At 40.6% G+C, this 16496-nt stretch overlaps 1 protein-coding gene and 1 non-coding gene across 2 annotated transcripts in view; one reads left to right on the top strand and one right to left on the bottom strand.

The window, feature by feature from the left end:
• The window catches only part of ACADL (acyl-CoA dehydrogenase long chain), a 52229-nt gene that overhangs the window by 18316 nt on the left and 17417 nt on the right, over positions 1-16496 (bottom strand). The window contains exons 7-8 of the mRNA XM_062190989.1: positions 16041-16142; positions 13892-14005 (exon numbers count right to left, since the gene is read on the bottom strand). Of these exons, the coding sequence (XP_062046973.1) occupies positions 13892-14005; positions 16041-16142 (216 nt within the window). The remainder of the gene's footprint in view (positions 1-13891; positions 14006-16040; positions 16143-16496) is intronic.
• On the top strand, positions 12096-12202 carry LOC133768416 (U6 spliceosomal RNA). Its single transcript, XR_009866954.1, has one exon. It is a non-coding gene; the product is annotated as a U6 spliceosomal RNA (small nuclear RNA).

Consider the following 16496-nt stretch of genomic DNA (forward strand, 5'->3'; position numbering starts at 1 on the left):
TCCATGTTCATGGATTGGAAGAATCAATATTATCAAAATGTCCATTCTTCTGAAAGCAATCTGCAGATTCAATGGGATACCAATCAAAATACCAAAGATATTCTTTTCAGATCTGAAAAAAATTATGCTGAAATTCATATTGAAACACAGGAGACCTCGAATGGCTAAAGTAATCTTATACAACAAAAACAAAGCCAGAGGCATCACAACATGAAATTTCAAGACATACTACAAAGCAGTTAAAATCAAAACAGCCTGGTACTGGTACAAAAACAGATGGATTGATCAATGGAACAGAATAGAAATGCCAGAAATCAATTCAAGCATCTACAACCAGTTTGTATTTGATCAAGAAGCTAAGACCAATCCCTGGAGCAAAGACAGTCTCTTCAACAAATGGTGCTGGGAAAACTGGATTTCCACATGCAGGAGTATGAAGCAGGATCCGTACCTTACACCTTACACGAAAATCCATTCAAAATGGATTAAAGACCTAAATCTATGACCTGATACCATCAAATTATTAGAGAATATTGGGGAAACTCTGCAAGACGTTGGCACAGGCAAAGAGTTCTTAGAAGAGACCCCAGAGGCAGAAGCAATAAAAACCAAATTCAACATATGGGATTGCATCAAATTGAGAAGCTTCTGTTCTGCAAAAGAAACACTCAGGAAAGTGAAGAGGCAACTGACAGAATGGGAGAAATTATTTGCAAAAAATGCAACTGATAAAGGATTAATAACCAAGATATAAAAAAAGATAAAGAAACTCCACAACAACAAAACAAACAACCCAGTTAAGAGATGGGCCAAGCCTCAAATCAGCCCTTAACGCATTCGGATCTGGCTAAAAAGCCCATGAGAGTTTCTCAGGCGTGGAAAGCCAAGACACTCTGGAAAAAAAAAAATGACCTAAATGAAAGATCTCCGCGAGTGAGATCCCAGTGGAAAGAACAGGCCATCAAAGAAGGAGGTACCTTTCTCTGAAGGGAGGAGAGAACTTCCACTTTGACTATGGCCTTGTCTAAATAAGGTTGGAGTTTGTGAACTCAAGAGGCTTCCACAGCCTTGGCAGCTCATGACAAGAGCCTTGGGTGATTACTGACATCATAAATAACAGTGTTGGCTGGCGCCGCAGCTCACTAGGCTAATCCTCCGCCTGCGGTGCCAACAGCCCGGTTTTAGTCCCCGTAGGGTGCTGGATTCTGTCCCGGTTGCTCCTCTTCAAGTCCAGCTCTCTGCTATGGCCTGGGAAGGCGGTGGAGGATGGCCCAAGTGCTTGGGCCCTGCACCCGCATGGGAGACCAGGAGAAGCACCTGGTTCCTGGCTTCAGATCGGCGCAGTGAGTGGGCCGTAGTGGCCATTTGGGGGTTGAACCAACAGAAGGAAAACCTTTCTCTCTGTCTCTCTCTCTCTCTCTCACTGTCTAACTCTGCCTGTCAATAAATAAATAAATAAATAAGAGTGTCAATTGTTAAATCAACAATAAGAGTCACTGTGCACTTACTCCCCATGTAGGATCTCTGTCTTTAATGTGTTGTACTATGCGAATTAATGGTAATACTAGTACATAAACAGTACTTTATACTTTGTATATCTGTGTGGGTGCAAACTGTTGAAATCTTTACTTAATATATACTAAGTTGATCTTCTGTATATAAGGATAATTGAAAATGAATCTTGATGAAGAATGGGATGGAAGAGGGAGTGGGAGATGGGATGGTTGCGGGTGGGAGGGAGGTTATGGGGGAAAAGCCACTATAATCCAAAAGTTGTACTTTCAAAATTTATATTTATTAAATAAAAGTTTTAAAAAAGAAAGCATGCTATGAAAAAGCCAGGAACAAAGGACGTATGCTACACACATGGATCTGAATGTGGAAGAAATAAAGCTTTTGTTTCAATGAAAATGAAAAAAAAAAAAAAAAGAGATGGCCCAAGGACTTAAACAGACATTTTTCAAAAGAAGATATCCAAATGTCCAATAGACACAGGAAAAAATGCTCAGGATAACTAGTCATTAGGGAAATGCAAATCAAAACTACAACGAAGTTTTACCTCACTCCAGTTAGAATGACTTTCATACAGAAATCAACAAACAACAAATGCTGGCGAGGATGTGGGGAAAAAGTACCCTAATGCAATGCTGGTGGGAATGCGAACTGGTAAAACCATTATGGAAATCAGTTTGGAGATACCTCAAAAATCTGAATATAGACCTACCATATGACCCAGCCATCCCACTCCTGGGAATTTACCCAAGGGAAATGAAATCAGCAAATAAAAGAGTTATCTGGGGGGGGCGGAGCCAAGATGGCGGATAGTGAGGACGTGTGTCTTACTTTGGGAAAATAAACTTTCATAAAAGTGGAACTACTGTAGCCTCAGGAAAAGACTCAAGAAAAAAAACTGCAGAGGAAACGCTTCCGGATCTTGTGGATGAGACACAGAGGACTTACAGGGAACCCACCGCGTGGAAAACCAACCGAGACAAGCCGAGCGGCAGCTGTGGGAGCGGAGCCAGAGCCACAGAATCTCGCCAGCGCGGGAACCCAGGAGGGTAAGACAAAGACCTGAGAAGTCCGAGACATTGGGGGGAGGGGGAACAGAGGCCTCTCCCTTCACTCACCAAGCAAAACAAAGAGCACCGCGATTTTACATATGTAAAGCTCAGCCAAACTCAGTATCTTTAGCGAAACTGGAGAACACATTGAGGGCTGCATAAACTCTTTGTGTGGTCCTAGGGGTAGATCAAACGAATACTCACAGAGGCTAGATTTCAACTACCCTCAACTCCACTCCCAACTGAGTCAAAAGAAAAAAAAAAAAAAAAAGAGAGAGAGAGAGAGAGAGAGTATCCCAGCAAGGAGCAAGTATTCTGGGAGAGTCGCTCTTTACACAGCCTTAAACCTCAAGAAACAAGCATAGCTCTCTGGCCACACCCATCACAGCCCCTAAGGCTCCAACTAAACAGACAGCTCACTTAGAGGCATAGTATAACGAGAGAAAAAAACAAAACAAAAAAAAAAAAAAAAACACCACAAATTATCTCCAACATGCCAAGCAAGAAACATAGAAGCGGAGGTACCAAGAACAACGAAAGCACTATGACGCCCCCAGGTGATCAAGACACGCCAATGCAAGATTATGCAGATGAAGAGATAGAGCAAATGCAAGAAGCAGATTTTAAAAAATTCATAAGAACATTAAGAAGTTCTCAAAAACAAATTCTTGAACTACAGAAATCCTTAATGGACAAGATAGAAAATCTCTCCCGTGAAAATGAAATATTAAGGAGGAATCAAAATGAAATGAAAAAATTAGTGGAACAGGAAACTGCGATACTGGCAAAAAACATCAATGAAATGAAGAACTCAATAGATCAAATGGCAAACACATTAGAGAGCCTTAAAAACAGAATGGATGAAGCAGAAGAGAGAATATCGGAATTAGAAGACAGAGAACAGGAAAGGAAACAGTCAAATCAAAGAAAAGAAGAAGAAATCAGAAATTTAAAAAATACTGTCAGGAATCTACAGGATACTCTTAAAAAACCCAACATTCGGGTTCTAGGTGTTCCTGAAGGCATGGAAAGGGAGAAAGGATTAGAAGGCCTTTTTAGTGAGATACTAGCAGAAAATTTCCCAGGTTTGGAGAAGGACAGAGACATCCTAGTACAGGAAGCTCAGAGAACCCCTAATAAACATGATCAAAAGAGATCCTCACCACGACACGTCGTAATCAAACTCACCACAGTGAAACACAAAGAAAAGATCCTAAAATGTGCAAGAGAGAAACGCCAGATTACTCTCAGAGGATCTCCAATTAGACTTACAGCTGATTTCTCATCAGAAACCCTACAAGCCAGGAGAGAATGGCGAGATATAGCCCAGGTACTAAGAGAGAAAAACTGCCAGCCCAGAATATTATATCCTGCAAAGCTCTCATTTGTGAATGAAGGTGAAATTAAGACCTTTCACAGCAAACAGAAATTGAAAGAATTTGTCGCCACTCGTCCAGCCCTGCAAACGATGCTTAAAGATGTGTTACATACAGAAACACAGAAACACGGTCACCAATATGAAAGAAGGTAAAGGAAGGAAACCTCAGAGCAAAAGATCACAGGAATCTCAAACCATATATTAGAAAATATCTTTGGCAAATGGCAGGGCAAAGTTACTCCTTCTCAATAGTCACATTGAATGTTAATGGCTTGAACTGTCCAGTTAAAAGACACCGATTGGCCGATTGGGTTAAGGAACAAAACCCGTCCTTTTGCTGCTTACAAGAAACCCATCTATCCAACAATGATCCATACAAGCTGAGAGTGAAAGGCTGGAAAAAGATATACCACGCCAACAGAAATGAAAAGAGAGCGGGCGTAGCCATCTTAATATCAGACAACATAAACTTTACCACAAAAACTGTTAGGAGAGACAAAGAGGGGCACTATATAATGATTAAGGGATCCATTCAACAGGAAGATATAACGATTCTCAACGTATATGCACCTAATTACAGGGCACCAGCTTATTTAAAAGACTTGTTAAGGGACTTAAAGGGAGACTTAGACCCCAATACAATAGTACTGGGGGACTTCAATACTCCACTCTCAGAGATAGACAGATCAACAGGACAGAAGATCAACAAGGAGACAGTAGATTTAAATGACACTATAGCCCAAATGGATCTAACAGACATCTACAGAACATTTCATCCTACATCTAAGGACTTTACATTCTTCTCAGCAGTACATGGAACCCTCTCTAGGATTGACCACATACTAGGCCATAAAGCAAGTCTCAGCAAATTCAAAAGAATTAGAATCATACCATGCAGCTTCTCAGACCACAAAGGAATGAAATTGGAAATTGGCAACTCAGGAATCCCTAGAGCACGTGCAAACACATGGAGATTGAACAACATGCTCCTGAATGAACAATGGGTCATAGAAGAAATTAAAAGAGAAATCAAAAATTTTCTGGAAGTAAATGAGGATAACAGCACAACATACCAAAACCTATGGGATACAACAAAAGCAGTGTTAAGAGGAAAGTTTATATCAATAGGTGCCTACATCAAGAAATTGGAAAGGCACCAAATAGATGAGCTTTCAAGCCATCTCAAGGATCTAGAAAATCTGCAGCAAACCAAACCCAAACCCAGTAGGAGAAGAGAAATAATTAAAATCAGAGAAGAAATCAACAGGATTGAATCCAAAAAAACATTACAAAAAATCAGCCAAACGAGGAGCTGGTTTTTTGAAAAAATAAACAAAATTGACACCCCATTGGCCCAACTAACTAAAAAAAGAAGAGAAAAGACCCAAATCAATAGGATCAGAGATGAAATGGGAAACGTAACAACAGACGCCACAGAAATAAAAAGAATCATCAGAAATTACTACAAGGACTTGTATGCCAGCCAACAGGGAAATCTATCAGAAATGGACAGATTCTTGGACACATACAACCTCCCTAAATTGAGCCAGGAAGACATAGAAAACCTAAACAGACCAATAACTGACACAGAAATTGAAACAGTAATAAAGGCCCTCCCAACAAAGAAAAGCCCAGGGCCAGACGGATTCACTGCTGAGTTCTACCAGACATTTAGAGAAGAACTAACTCCAATTCTTCTCAAACTATTCAGAGCAATCGAAAAAGAGGGAATCCTCCCAAATTCTTTCTATGAAGCCACCATCACCTTAATTCCTAAGCCAGAAAGAGACGCAACATTGAAAGAGAATTACAGACCAATATCCCTGATGAACATAGATGCAAAAATTCTCAATAAAATTCTGGCCAATAGAATGCAACAACGCATCAGAAAGATCATCCACCCAGACCAAGTGGGATTCATCCCCGGTATGCAGGGATGGTTCAACATTCGCAAAACAATCAACGTAATACACTACATTAACAGACTGCAGAAGAAAAACCATATGATTCTCTCAATAGACGCAGAGAAAGCATTTGATAAAATACAACACCCTTTCATGATGAAAACTCTAAGCAAACTGGGTATGGAAGGAACATTCCTTAATACAATCAAAGCAATATATGAAAAACCCACGGCCAACATCCTATTGAATGGGGAAAAGTTGGAAGCATTTCCACTGAAATCTGGTACCAGACAGGGATGCCCTCTCTCACCACTGCTATTCAATATAGTTCTGGAAGTTTTGGCCAGAGCTATTAGGCAAGAAAAAGAAATTAAAGGGATACAAATCGGGAAGGACGAACTCAAACTATCCCTCTTTGCAGATGATATGATTCTTTATTTAGGGGACCCAAAGAACTCTACTAAGAGACTGCTGGAACTCATCGAAGAGTTTGGCAAAGTAGCAGGATATAAAATCAATGCACAAAAATCAACAGCCTTTGTATACACAGGCAATGCCACGGCAGAGGAAGAACTTCTAAAATCAATCCCATTCACAATAGCTACAAAAACAATCAAATACCTTGGAATAAACTTAACCAAGGACGTTAAAGATCTCTATGATGAAAACTACAAAACCTTACAGAAAGAAATAGAAGAGGATACCAAAAAATGGAGAAATCTTCCATTCTCATGGATTGGAAGAATCAATATCATCAAAATGTCTATCCTCCCAAAAGCAATTTATACATTCAATGCAATACCAATCAAGATCCCGAAGACCTTCTTCTCAGATCTAGAAAAAATGATGCTGAAATTCATATGGAGACACAGAAGACCTCGAATAGCCAAAGCAATCCTGTACAACAAAAACAAAGCCGGAGGCATCACAATACCTGATTTCAGGACATACTACAGGGCAGTTGTTATCAAAACAGCATGGTACTGGTACAGAAACAGATGGATAGACCAATGGAACAGAATAGAAACACCAGAAATCAATCCAAACATCTACAGCCAACTTATATTTGACCAAAGATCCAAATCTAATCCCTGGAATAAGGACAGTCTATTCAATAAATGGTGCTGGGAAAATTGGATTTCCATGTGCAGAAGCTTAAAGCAAGACCCATACCTTTCACCTTACACAAAAATTCACTCAACATGGATTAAAGACTTAAATCTACGACCCGAAACCATCAAATTATTAGAGAGCATTGGAGAAACCCTGCAAGATATAGGCACAGGCAAAGACTTCCTGGAAAATACTCCAACAGCACAGGCAGTCAAAACCAAAATTAACATTTGGGATTGCATCAAATTGAGAAGTTTCTGTACTTCAAAAGAAACAGTCAGGAAAGTGAAGAGGCAACCAACAGAATGGGAAAAAATATTCGCAAACTATACTACAGATAAAGGATTGATAACCAGAATCTACAAAGAAATCAAGAAAACCCACAACAACAAAACAAACAACCCACTTAAGAGATGGGCCAAGGACCTCAATAGACATTTTTCGAAAGAGGAAATCCAAATGGCCAACAGACACATGAAAAAATGTTCAAGATCACTAGCAATCAGAGAAATGCAAATCAAAACCACAATGAGGTTCCATCTCACCCCGGTGAGAATGGCTCACATTCAGAAATCTACCAACAACAGATGCTGGAGAGGATGTGGGGAAAAAGGGACACTAACCCACTGTTGGTGGGAATGCAAACTGGTTAAGCCACTATGGAAGTCTGTCTGGAGATTCCTCAGAAACCTGAACATAACCCTACCATACAACCCAGCCATCCCACTCCTTGGAATTTACCCAAAGGAATTTAATTTGGCAAATAAAAAAGCCATCTGCACATTAATGTTTATTGCAGCTCAATTCACAATAGCTAAGACCTGGAACCAACCCAAATGCCCATCAACAGTAGACTGGATAAAGAAATTGTGGGACATGTACTCCATAGAATACTATACAGCAGTAAGAAACAATGAAACCCAGTCATTTGCAACAAGATGGAGCAATCTGGAAAACATCATGCTGAGTGAATTGAGCCAGTCCCAAAGAGAGAAATATCATTTGTTTTCCCTGATCGGTGACAACTGAGCGCCAAAGAGAAAACCTGTTAAGTGAAATGGACTCTATAAGCAACAATGAACTGATCAGCTCCTGTCCTGACTTTAGATGTACAATGTAATACTCTATCCTTTTTAGTATTTGTTGTTGTTGTTGTTGTTCTAGTACTATTGGTTGAACTCAGTAATTAACACACAATTATTCTCAGGTGTTTAAATTTTAACTGAAAAGTGATCCCTGTTAAATCTAAGAGTGGAAAAAGAGAGGGAGGAAATGAACAATTAGGAACATGCTCAATCGGACTGGCCGCAAATGGTGGAGTCAGAAATGTGCAGGGGATTCCAACACAATTCCATCAAGATGGCATGTACCAATGCCATCGCACTAGTCCAAGTAATCAATTTCAGCTCACAATTGATAGCTCCGATAGGTCTAAGAGTCAAAGAGATCACACAAACAAGACAAGTATCTGCTAATACTAACTGATAGAATCAAAAAGGGAGAGAAAGATCCAACATGGGAAGTGGGATACACAGCAGACTCATAGGATGGCAGATGTCCTAGACAGCACTCCGGCCTCAGAATCAGCCCTCAAGGCATTCAGATCCGGCTGAAGAGCCCATGAGAGTATAGCAGGCATGGAAAGCCAAGATATCATGGAAAAAAAAAAAAAAGACCTAAATGAATGATCTCTGTGAGTGAGATCCCAGTGGAAAGAACGGGGCCTTCAAAGAAGGAGGTACCCTTCTCCGAAGGGAGGAGAGAACCTCCACTTTGACTATGACCCTATCGGAACAATATCAAAGTCAGCGAACTCTAAAGGCTTCCATAGCCCTGGCAACTCATGACTAGAGCCCAGGGAGATTACTGACGCCATGAACAGGAGTGTCAAATTGTTAAGTCAGCAACAGGAGTCACTGTGTACTTACACCCCATGCGGGATCTGTCCCTAATGTGTCGTCTAAAGCCAAGTGATGCTAGGACTGGTACTGAAACAGTATTTTTATACTTTGCGTTTCTGTGTGGGCGCAGACTGATGAGGTCTTTGCTAATTATATACTGAAGTGATCTTCTGTATATAAAGAGAATTGGAAATGAAAAAAAAAAAAAGCAAAACAACCTGGTGTTAAAATGGAAATGGCATAGAAAATTAATTATTTTGAAAAAAAAAATTATGTAGGATCTCTGTCTTTAATGTGCTGTACATTGCTATTTAATGCTATAATTAGTAATCCAATGGTAGTTTTTTCACTTGATGTTGCTATATGGGCAAAATGTTGAAATCTTTACCTAGTATATACTAAACTGATCTTCTGTATACAAAGAGAATTGAAAATGAATCTTTACATGAATGGAAGGGGAGAGGGAGCGGGAGGGGGGAGGGTTGCGGGCGGGAGGGAAGTTATGGGAGGGGGGAAGCCATTGTAACCCATAAGCTATACTTTGGAAATTTATATTCATTAAATAAAAGTTTAATAAAAAAAAAAAAAAAAAAAAAAGAGTTATCTGTACCCCCATAGTTATTGCAGCTCAATTTACAATAGCTAAGACATGGAATCAAGCTAAATGCCCAATAACTGAAGACTGGATAAAGAAAGTATAGGATATGTACTTTATGGTAAACTACACAGCAGTTAAAAAAAATTGAAATGCAGTTATTTGCAACAAAATGAATGAATCTGAAAAACATCATACTTATGAAATAAGCCAGTCTCAAAGGGACAAATACCATATGTTCTCCCTTATCTGTGAATACTAATAGAGAACCTAAAAGGCAATCTGTAGAAGTGAAATTGACACTTTGAGAAGCAATGACTTATTCAGCCCTTGTCTTGACTGTTGAGAAGCAGTTTTGTGGTTTTTTAATTTTTCTTTTTTAATTTTTTCTTAATGGAGAATGGGACTGGAAATGGGAGAGGGAGGAGGAGGTAGGGTGGGAATGGGGGTGGGAGGGCAGGAATGATGGGAAGTATCACTATATTCCTAAAGTTTGTACTTATGAAATTTGTACTCGTTAAATAAATGGTTTATTTGGGGAAAAAAAAAGCTTTGAGGCTGGTTCTGTGGTGCTCTAGCCTGCGGTGATGCCCAGATGGGCACCATTTTGAGTTGCAGCTGCTCTGCTTCTAATCCAGCTCCCTGCTAATGCACCTGGGAAAGCAGTAGAAGATGGCGCAATCCCCTGGGACCTTGAACTCATGTGGGAGACCTGGAAGAAGTACCTAGCTCCTGGCTTCAGCCTGACCCAGCCCTGGTCATTGTGGCTATTTGGGGAGTGAACCAGCGGATGGAAGATCTCTGTCACTCTACTTTTCAAATAAATAAGAAATAAATCTTAAAAAAAAAACAAAGCTTTTATTTTCCTTATAATTTTTAAAGCAGAACTCCAACTCCAGGTTTTTTGCTACTGAGATGTTTTATCAATTTGATGACTGTATTTCCTATAAACTATTCCTTCATTTAAGAAAAAACTAGAAGCCAGCACCGCAGCTCACTAGGCTAATCCTCCGCCTGCGGCACTGGCACACCGGGATCTAGTCCCAGTCGGGGCGCCGGTTCTGTCCCGGTTGCTCCTCTTCCAGGCCAGCTCTCTTCTGTGGCCCGGGAGTGCAATGGAGGATGGCCCAAGTGCTTGGGCCCTGCACCCCATGGGAGATCAGGAGAAGCACCTGGCTCCTGGCTTCGGATCAGTGCAGTGCGCCCGCCTCAGCGCACCGGCCGTGGCGGCCATTGGAGGGTGAACCAAAGGCAAAGGAAGACCTTTCTCTCTGTTTCTCTCTCTCACTGTCCACTCTGCCTGTCTAAAAAAAAAAAAAAAAAAAAGAAAAAAGAAAAAGAAAAAAACTAGAGAGCTTAAAATTTAATGGGCATGTGTGGTGACTATGGCCAGCACACACTGAGTTCTTCTGCAAATGTAAAAATTCAATCTTAAATAAAAACATTTATCCATTTGCTTTGTAAGTTGGTATGTGAGCAGAAAACTCCCTGTATTAAAGTTGATACAGGGGCCAGGGCTATGGTGTAGTGGGTAAAATGTCACTGGCAGCACTGGCATCCTATATGCATGCTGGTTCATGTCCCGGCTGCTCTACTTCCAATCTAGCTCCCTGCAACATGTCAGGGAAAGCAGCAGAAGATGGCACAAATACTTGGGTCCCCACAGCCACCTGGGAGACCTGGAAGAAGCTCCTGTTTCCTTGCTTCAGATCAGCCATGCTCTGGCCATTGTGGCCATTTGACAGGTGAACCAGCAGAGGGGAATCTTCCTCTCTGCCTCTCCCTCTCTCTCGGTAATTCTGCCTTTCAAATAAATAAATCCTTAAAAAAAGGAAAAATAAAGCTGATACACAAAAAAGGGGAAGGCAGCAACGTAGGTCCTCAATAGCAGCAGGCCAACTATTTCTCTAGTTAGCTGAGCTTCTCACTCTAAGGAAGAGTGTTTCAAACCTGCCTCATTCTCCTCAAAGACCCGCCATGCCTCCTTCATTCACTTCTCTCTCTCTCTCTTTTTTCTTTTATTTGACAAGTAGAGTTAGACAGTGAGAGAGAGAGAGACAGAGAAACGTCTTCCTTCCGTTGGTTCACCTCCCAAATGGCTGCCACGGCCAGCATGCTGCGCCGATCCGAAGCCAGGAGCCATGTGCTTCCTCCTGGTCTCCCATGTGAGTGCAGGAGCCCAAGCACCTGGGCCATCCTCCACTGCCCTCCTGGGCCACAGCAGAGCTGGACTAGAACTCGGCGCCCATATGGGATGCCGGCGCCACAGGCGGAGGATTAACCAAGTGAGCTACGGCGCCAGCCCCTATTCACTTCTCTCTTAAGAACAGACTTTCCCTATTGTTATTTATGGAAATGGAAGTCTTCTCAAAAGAACTTCTACAGTTTTCTGCCAACTGAGCTGTGTGTGTGACTGAACCCACACTGAACCTTTCAGTGGAGGAAGGACCTCTCCCACTGAGTTGCCAAGCCAGGAAGGCCTACCTTTCCAGGTGTCAGCATCCATACCCTCACACTTCAAAGGGTAATTGATGAACCCTTCCGTATCTACAACCTTTCTCTCTCCACAAAATTGTTCTCTAGGTATTAAATTCTGCTCCAGCGGCAGGCATTCTGCACAGTGGTTAAAACATCAATTGGGTGCTCACTTCGGCAGCACATACAGTAAAACTGGAATGATACAGAGAAGATTAGCATGGCCCCTGCGCAAGGATGACACGCAAATTCGTGAAGCGTTCCATATTTTTCCAATTGGAATAAGAGAGATTTTAACCAGTTTATCAAAGCTAATGAGAAATGGGGTCGTGATGATATTGACAATATAGCAAGAGAAGTAGAAGGAAAAACTCCAGAAGAAGTCATTGAATACTCACCTGTGTTCTGGGAAAGATGCAATGAACTCCAGGACATAGAGAAAATTATGGCTCAGATTGAAAGGGGAGAGGCAAGAATTCAAAGAAGAATAAGTATCAAAAAGGCACTTGACACAAAGATTGGAAGGTACAAAGCACCTTTCCATCAGTTGAGAATATCCTATGGTACTAACAAAGGAAAAAACTACACCGAAGAAGAGGATCGTTTTCTGATTTGTATGCTTCACAAGCTTGGATTTGACAAGGAAAATGTTTATGATGAGTTGCGACAGTGTATTCGAAATTCTCCTCAGTTTAGATTTGACTGGTTTCTTAAGTCCAGAACTGCAATGGAACTCCAGAGGGGGTGTAATACCTTGATTACTTTGATTGAAAGAGAAAACATGGAGCTAGAAGAAAAGGAGAAGGCAGAGAAAAAGAAACGAGAACCAAAGCCTTCAACACAGAAGCGTAAAATGGATGGAGCACCTGATGGTTGAGGAAGAAAAAAGAAGCTGAAACTATGAATACTTATTTGTTTCATAATTACTAACTTTAAACCAGTAGTTCTTTAATTTATGGGTCTTCATAAGATGTACTGTACAATGCTCAATTTTTATGTCATTCAAAGACATCAGGTTCATCTGTTTACTGAGCTAGAAACATTAGTATGTAGTTTTCACTTTTTTAAATGCAACAGCTGTGCTGAAATTTTTTTATCATTAACACTTGAAGTAATAAAATAGGCTTCATTTATTAAAAAAAAAACAACAACAACTGGGCTGCTTGAATCCTAAATAAGAATGTCTGCTCCCATCTATGATTTCAGTTTTCTGTTAAAGTGCACCCTGGAAAGCAGCAGGTAATGGCTCAAGTAGCTGGGTCCCTTCTACATGTGTGGGATACCCAGATCAAGTTTCAGATGCCTGGCTTCGACATCACCCAGACCTGGAATGAAATCAGCAGATGGAAGGTCTGTCTCTCTCATTCTCTCTGCCTCTCTAATAAAGTATGCTCATTCTGATTCCAACAATAAAAATAGTATCTCAAATATCCTGCATGACTCCCAAAGCCTTCCCACCTTCCTCCATCACTATCCTTTCCTCCAACCACATTCTCTGCCAAACTCAGAAAAAGAGCTGCCTGCAATCATTTCCATTTATTACTCTACTCAGTGGTCTGTCTGTTAACTCCCACCAACATTAATGGCTCGTACTATGCAAGCTCCACACCCGTGGGCATTCTTTGAAGCAGCATTCGGTTCTACTTCTTCCTACTTTCTTCTTGGCTTCAGTAACATTCTCCTGATTTGCTTTCTCCTTTCTATTTTTTATTTTCAGTGGTTTTTACAGGTCCTTTCTTTCTTATTCCACCTTTAAATCTTGTGGTTTTTCTCTGGACTCTATCCTACAACCCCTTCTCATATTATTCTTCAACACTTTTGTCCTTAGAATTTTCACAATCATATCCATGGTTTCCAAAACCACTTTCTGTGAAAATTATCACAAATTTATGTTTTACTCAGTCTCAATTCAGACGAATGCATGGATATCATCTAATAATAATCCCTAACAACAAGCTTACCTGTATGTGTGCAACTGTTTTCCCAAAAGCTTTCCTTTGTTTAACATAGTTCCGGGTTTCTTCAAACATAAATTCACCGGCTGAAACTGCCAAATCAGCAATTAACAGTCTTTCCTATAACCAAAAATTAAGTCTTAAGCATTATTCCAGTTACACAACTGATCTGTCATACAATTCAATCATAATAAATCCTATGAATAATATTTATAGTAATCTCCTGATGATTAATTTAACTCTATCAGAAAGAGGCTCCCGCAGAAATCTGAGCTTATTTTGACATGTCTGTAAAAATAATTTTCTTTAGCAAATCATTTACTCATGGATTATGGTCTTTATTATATATATATATGTAATTTATTTAATTTCCTCTGTGATTTATTCATATGAATAAAGCGATTCCATAGTTGGTTTTTGCTTACAGATCTCTGTATACTATGTAACTTAATATATCCATGTAAATCAACACCTTGAAATATATAGGTTAAATTCTCGCTATTAGTGCAAAAGTAGCCTTAGTCAGTTTAATTCCATTATGCTGTTGATTTTTATATTGTATTTAAGTGCCAATGTTCCCAGACCTTTCTGTAATTTCATATTTAACCCACGCCATGGCAGTCGCCAGGCATGTGTAACCATTTATGCTGGCACATGAGATTAAATGATCACTCGGCAAACTCCGAAAACACAGATGTGGGGACTGAACCAAAACAGCTAGGGCTTTTCAGTCAGAATCTAACACCTTTTTCTCTTTGATTCATGATTATTTAAAAATTGCTCAATGTTTTAGGTAACATTTTCTTACAAAGAGCTGTAAGTTTATGGAGTAGGCAGTTGGTACAGCAGTTAAGATGTGGGGTTGGGGGGCCGCTGAGGTGCAGCGGATTAATGCCCTGGTCTGAAGTGCCGGCATCCCATATGGGCACCGGTTCGAACCCTGGCTGCTCCACTTTCAGTTCAGCTCTCTGCTATGGCCTGGGAAAACAGTAGAGGATGGCCCAAGTCCTTGGGCTCCTGCACTCATGTGGGAGACCCGGAAGAAGCTCCTGGCTCCTGGCTTTGGCACAGCTCTGGCTGTTGTGGACAACTGGGGAATGAACCATCTGATGGAAGACCTCTCTCTCTCTCTCTCTCTCTCTCTCTGCCTCTCCTCTCTCTGTGTAACTCTGACTTTTAAGGAAATAAATAAATCTTAAAAAAAAAAAAAAAAAAAAAGATGTGGGGTTGGGATGCTCACATTCCATACTGGAATGCCTGGTTTCAAGTCCCAGCTCCACTTCCAATTTCAGTGTCCTGCTAACATCCATCTCAGGAAGCAGGAGGTGAAGATTCAAGTAGGGTCCCTGCTGCACATCTGGGAACCCTGGACTGAGTTTCTAGCTCTTAGGTTTGGCCTGGCTCAGCCCTGGCCATGGCAGACATTTGCAGAGTGAAACAGCAGACAGGAATTTGTTTCTCTCTCTGTATTTTTTGCCTCTCAAATAAATAAAAATTATTAAATTATTCCAAGAAGAAATCACACAACTGAAATATCTATTTTTCCTGCACACTTTATAAGCTTTGACTGGATATCCTTGAGTTTCGTTATTTACTTATTTAGCTTATAAAACTCAAATAAAAAGTTTGTTTTTATCTGAAAGGAAGAACTGGGGAGGAGAAGGCAGAGGGAGAGGGGGAGGGAAAAGGAGAGGGAAAGGCAGAGGGAGAGGGAGAGGGAGAGGGAGAGGGAGAGGGAGAGAGAGAGAGAGATCTTCTCCCTAAACACCCACAACAGCTGGGGCTGAACCAGACTAAAGTCAAAAGTCTGGAACTCCATGCAGGTCTCTCGCAAATGTAGCAGAGGTTCAAGTACTTGAGTCATCATCTGCTGCCTCTTACAAGAAAACTGGACCAGAAGAAAAGTAGCCAGACTAGTAGCAGAGTAGCTGCAATCTGAATGTGGCACTCTGCTATGGAATGCAGGCATTGCAAGGAGTGATTTAACCTGCTGCACCATAACATCTGCCGCTCATGTAATTTTTTTTTTTCTTTAAGTTATGTTCAAATGATGAGCTTTGTCAAAAGTTTTCCATGTATTGATTTATATAGTTCTACACTGTTCTATTCCAGGCCATTCTCTAATGAAAAGATGGAATCTTTAAACACTTCAGACCTGTGGGAGCTCTTGCATGAGGTAATAGAAGCCTTTATTTTCTTCTCCAAGTAGGGCACTAGCTGGCAACCGTACATCTTCAAAGAACAGTTCTGCAGTATCCTAAGAGAACACAACAAGTGGAGAATAATCTCATTTAAATTTCTCAATAATATAATGAGGTGACACTTACTATTTCTATTTAAGGATAAAAACAAAAAGAAACAAACTGAAAGCCATGTGGAGTAGTTAATGAACACAACTAGTAAATGATAAAGCAAGGATTCAAATCCAGGTCAGCCTGGTCCCCAAACCTCATCCCCAAATCCTCTGCAATACACTGCCATATTGTCAATACGTCTCTATTTGACAGTGTCTCTAATATTGTCACTTCTCCAGGTACCAGAAAGGATTTTTAGCATATATTAAGCAAAACATATGGGTTTTTTTGGAGGATGCATAAAAATGTTTTCTTAA

The sequence above is a fragment of the Lepus europaeus genome, chromosome 1 (genome assembly GCF_033115175.1).
Source record: "Lepus europaeus isolate LE1 chromosome 1, mLepTim1.pri, whole genome shotgun sequence".
NCBI lineage: Eukaryota > Metazoa > Chordata > Mammalia > Lagomorpha > Leporidae > Lepus > Lepus europaeus.